The sequence below is a fragment of the Galeopterus variegatus genome, unplaced genomic scaffold (genome assembly GCF_000696425.1).
Source record: "Galeopterus variegatus unplaced genomic scaffold, G_variegatus-3.0.2 Scaffold319, whole genome shotgun sequence".
Classification (NCBI taxonomy): domain Eukaryota; kingdom Metazoa; phylum Chordata; class Mammalia; order Dermoptera; family Cynocephalidae; genus Galeopterus; species Galeopterus variegatus.
The window spans coordinates 716773-721934 of record NW_007726430.1 but is presented as its reverse complement, the minus strand read 5'-3'; the positions used below and the strand labels follow the sequence as shown (position 1 = coordinate 721934).

General features: G+C 41.7%; 1 protein-coding gene across 1 annotated transcript in view; it reads right to left on the bottom strand.

Annotated features, from left to right (window-relative positions):
• Positions 1–2842: 2842 nt before the first annotated feature.
• LOC103586224 (HRAS-like suppressor 3) overlaps positions 2843–5162 on the bottom strand; it is a 28729-nt gene continuing 26409 nt past the window's right edge. The window contains exon 5 of the mRNA XM_008567450.1: positions 2843–3243. Within this exon, the coding sequence (XP_008565672.1) occupies positions 3142–3243 (102 nt within the window). The 3' untranslated portion in view covers positions 2843–3141. The remainder of the gene's footprint in view (positions 3244–5162) is intronic.

Here is a 5162-nt window from a genome sequence, read left to right as displayed (position 1 = left end):
AGTACTTACATCACTCAGTTCCAAATATTATCTAACTTCCGCCATGTTTTCTTTCTCACTCATAATTTATCTAGCAGTATGTTCTAAAATTTCTGAAGGCATAAGGACTTACTAGTTATCTCTTTTATTGATTCCTAATTTAATTGTATTATGGTTAGAGAAGATGATCTCTATGCTACTAATCCCTGAAGTTTGTTGAGTCTTGCTTGAAAGCCCAGGATATGGTCAGTTTTCATAAATGTTTGTGTGCAGCTGAAAAAAATCTGTATTCCACAGTTATACCATATGTGTCTATTAAATCAGCTTGTTGGTAGGTTTTTCATGATTTTTATGTCTTTACTGATTTTTGCATTTCCTTGATTCATCAGTTTCTAAGAAAAGTGTATTTAGATCTCCCACTAGGATAGTGAATTGTCAACTTCTTGCAACAAGCCAAAATTTTTGTTATCTATTTTGACACTGCTATTAGATGCAAGCGAGTTTAGAATTATTTATTTCTAGTGAGTTCAAATTTTTACTAGAACCCTTCTATCTTCTGTCTAGTAACAATTTTTGCCTTAAAGCCTGTATTTTCTGATATCAATGCAGTTATTCCAGCTTTTAGTTAGCATACCAGTTTTTAGTTAGTATTTGCCTGCATATCTTTTTTATCCTTCTAATTTTTAAATATTATGATTTATTGAAGTAGATTCAAGTCTTATTATATTTAAACTTTCAATTTCAAATTTCCGATACTGTTAAAGATGTTTGCTATGTACATTTTTTAACATACAGAATGTACTAGAATGTCTAGTACAATGAACATACACCTACCATATACTCACTGCCTCGATTAAAAACTTATTATTTTGCCATATTTACTTTATCTGCATCTATTTTTTTTAATTATGGCATGTGTTTACATAAGCCTCTTAGCGTTATCACACTTAATAATATCAATAATATTCAAGAATTCCTTTATATCCTTTAATACCCAGTCCTTACTAAAATTTTTCCAATTATCCCAAATTGCTTTTATAGTTGTTTTTCACGCTTAGTTGTTTTTTTTTTTTTTTCCTTTTTGTTTTTTTTACTGACCAGTAACGGGATTGCAATCCTCGATGTTGCGCCCGCACCGCGCTCAGCCAGTGAGCAGGAACCAGTCTCCACATGGGATCCGAACCCTCAGCGGGAGTGCCACCGCGCTCCCAAGCGGCGCACTCTCCAGTGCGCCACCGGGCCGGCCCTCACACTTAGTTGTTTTGCCTCTAACATTTCTTTCAATCTAGGACAGCTTTCACATCCCTGCAAGTTTTCTCCCTGATAACAGGAAGTTTTGTAGGACATCAGAGCAGATGTCAGGTAAAATATCCATCCTTTTAATTTCGGTCTTTGCTCAGCCAGTGAGCGGGAACCGGTCTGTATGTGGGATCCGAACCCTTGGGCGGGAGCGCCGCCGCGCTTCCCAAGCGGCGCACTATCCAGTGCGCCACCGGGCCGGCCCCTTAATTTCGGTCTTTGTGTCCTTGTATTTTAAGTGCTTCTGCTGTAAACTGTGTTTTTGGATTAGTTTTTTTAATCCAGTGTAATGTTTGTCCTTTACTTTGCAAGTTTAGTCCATTTATACTTATAGTGGTTACCAAACTATTTGGAATTATTTTCTTCATTTTATTTCGTTATTTCTATACATGCCACTTTTTATATGTAATTTTCCTCCTTTATTGTTTAAAAAAATTGCACTGGGGGTTTTTTGTTTTGCTTTCATGTGTTGGCTTTTCCTCATTCCTTTTTCTCTCTGTAATCAGGTTGGAGGTTTACACTCCATGTGTCCCTTTCACCTATGCCATGTGAAAGGAGCTTGCAGAGACCAGCTCTTTGAGCTTGGCCTGTATCCCTTATGTGTGGGGAGCTTGAGAGCTGGCATGAGCTGCTACCTCAACAGTGCTGAGACAAAAGAAAAAAAGGAAAGTGCACTGGGAAAACACTGTACTTCTATCAACACTGGGGCATGGATGGGCATGTGTTTATCCTGTACCAGATATGGGCTAGACAGGAGGCAGGTAGCATAGGGCCATCTGCAAATCCTGTCCAGGACCCCAGCAGACAGGACAGGATAGTCCTGAGACAACCAGGGCTGGGAAGGAATCTTTAGCAACCAGGTAGAAGGGAAGCATTGCCCTATGGAAGGGAGGACAGTCAGCCCCAGCAGAGCATTTCTGAGGAACCCACAAAAGCCCCCTCCAGAGAAACAGTCACTTTGAACATCTGCCAACCCCAATGACCTGTAGCTGCAGACCTTAAAGGACCAGCCACAGAAGGAGGCGGCTTCTCCCAGCCCCCTCCAGAGTATTTGGTATCAGGGATGTCAGTCATTAGGCCAGCCAAACCCCCAGCTCCTTAAAGCCTGAGGCAACACTTGTACCATGTGACCCCGCCATCAGGCACAGCTGATTGGCCTAGTGGAAGTCACCTGACCCAAAGGCAGCCAGAGGGTAAGCTAAACTACGTGGTGAGCTGAGCCAATCAGATCCTCCCTTGGGAATTTGAACTGGAGCACGGAGCCACAGGCGAGCAGTGGGAGAAAACAAGACGAAGCTGAGCTCCTGTGGGAAGAGGAGAGGAAAATAAGGGAGGTGGTAGCAAGACTGGCAAGAGCATGTACTGAGTTTCCTTATGGCAGAGGTTTTTTTGTTGTTTTTGTTTTTAAAACTCCACTGAGCATGTACAGACTCCAGCTGATGAATTTTAGAAGCCATCCAGGGTCCCGTTCCAGGCCAAGAGTCCTGGCTGTCTGACGGTTGCTGTTCCTGTATATCAAGTCTGTCTGTCTCCCTCACTGCCCACGTGTCCTGACAACCAGAAACGCCCTTTATATTTGTTTATTTTATGTTCGTTTCCCGGAATGCAAAGAACACAGTCCTCAAAAAGAAAGTGAAGGAAAATCACAGGAGGTCGTCAACAGGAAGGAAGCCTGTTCCCTCAACAGACTTCACACCAGGCAGTTCTTGCTGCATTTCCCCCACTAAAATCCTCCCTCCTTTGCTTTATTTTATTCTGTGAAAATTAGCCTTGTTATAAAACAGAATGAAATCCACAAACCAAACCCCAAATTCTAGCAAATCATGACCCCCTTAATGTATAAAGTCATTGCCTCCTTTCAACTTATTGTTTTTGTGGCTTGTTTCTTGAGAACATGACTCCAATGAGGCCCATGGCTGCCAAGCCCACTCCTGCAACGCCTGCCGCCACGACAACATCTCTGACCTGCAACAGAGAAGAGAGTGGGTCAGACTGTGTCAGGAATCTGAGTACAGGCCGTACATGCAACAGGAACATTCAGCTCAGGGAGCCCTAGATGTCCCTTGGACAAACTCAGGAGTCAACAAATATTGCAGGGAAGAGGGGAGGAAAGGGCTGGATGGGGAAAGAATCAGTGGACAGAGCCAGCTGGCCTGGAACTTACATGGATCCAAAGATGGGAAACTTGATTCACCCTGTGAGTATTTAAAGCATGTAAATCCTCAGAGAGTGGCTGTGGGAAGGACAGGGAGGCTGCCAGGATGGCTGAGATCCTGAGATCCTCTTAAAGCAAGTGTGAAGTGAGGGAGGAATTGTTATTGAGTGCTCAATAAATTATGACTTCATCTGCCTGGTTCATCACTGTATCCCCCCGTGCCTGGTCCTTCCAGGCATGGAGGTGCTCTTTATGTGTTGTCAAATAAATAACTAACTGTGAATAGTAGTGATTTATACTTAAAATTATTAGGATATCTGACTTGTATTGCTTGTAGTAGAAAAAAAGTGTCGCAAAAGTAAGGATAAATTTTAGGGTATAGATTGAATACATGTCAAATTTCACTCCCTTCTGAAACCCAAATAAAAGTAAAATAAAGCATACTTACTTTAGGCATAATTCCACAAGGACAAAGAAAACACTGAATCCTGAAACAGCAGTGGGAAAAGCTAAGGATCAACCTTAATATACAACAGAATCCTCCAAAGAACCATATATTAACAACCCCAGGTACCTCTGGAAAAGGGACAGAAGGAAACAGAGCTTTAATGTGGTCTCTGGACCTCCTCCCCGACCCAAACAGAGGTCTGAAAACTTATTTTCTGGAGAGGGTAAAACAAAAGATTTGGGAGTCTAGAAATCTAGAAATGCATGTGAGGATGTGGGTCTCATGCCACAAACAAGGGACTGAGAGACTGTAAACATGTAAATGTGAGACTTCCGGACCTCCTACCCCTGTCTATTCCCAGAACTTTATCCTCCACACAAGGGTCTGGAAGACTTTTTCCAGGAATCTGACCAGTCCAAGCAGAAACAACAAAAGATACTAATAAAGAGGATTCCCAAACAAACAGCCCACCCAGATCACCCTGCAGTGAAACTTACAGTCAACAAGCCACTACCCCCAACCCCACTCACTCAGAGCTTCCATTCAGAAGCAAGCTCCCTGCCCTTAATCATGAGCATACAACTAAGGTACCAAACATCTAAAGAAGTCCTCTGAAATTGAAGATAGCAAAACAGAAAAAAAGCAATCTGAAAAAACAGAAACCATATCTAGAAAAGAAAACATCTTTTTTAAAACTATCATTGGAGAATAAGAGAACATATTGTATCCGATAAATAAAAACATGGTACTATAAAAAATTAAGGAATATTGAGAAAATAAAAACAGTTCGTAAATAGAATAGAAATGACACACTCAATAGGAAGGTTGAAAGATAAAGTTCAGGAAATTTCTCAGAAGGAATAGCAAAAAGATAAAGATATAGAAAACAGAAGCCAAAAATAAAAAATAGGAAATGATCCAAGCAGTCCAACATCCAAATAATACACATTCCAGAAAGAGAAACACAGGGAGGAGAATCAAGAGTGAAACAATTCATGAAAATGTACTAGAACCAAAGGGTGTACATATTCAGACTGAAATGGTGCTCTGAGCCTCATCTTACAGGATAAAGGTAGACCTACACCAAGGTACATTACCATGAAATTTTAGAACACTGGGTAAAGAAAGACATCACAACTTCTAGAGCAGATGAGAAAAACAGGAAATAAAGACTAAGAATCAGGATGGCTTCAGGTTTCTCAAAAGCACTGCAGGGGGCCAGCCCGGTGGCGCCCTGCTACAGTGCGCCGCTTGGGAGCGCGGCAGCGCTCCTGCCGAGGG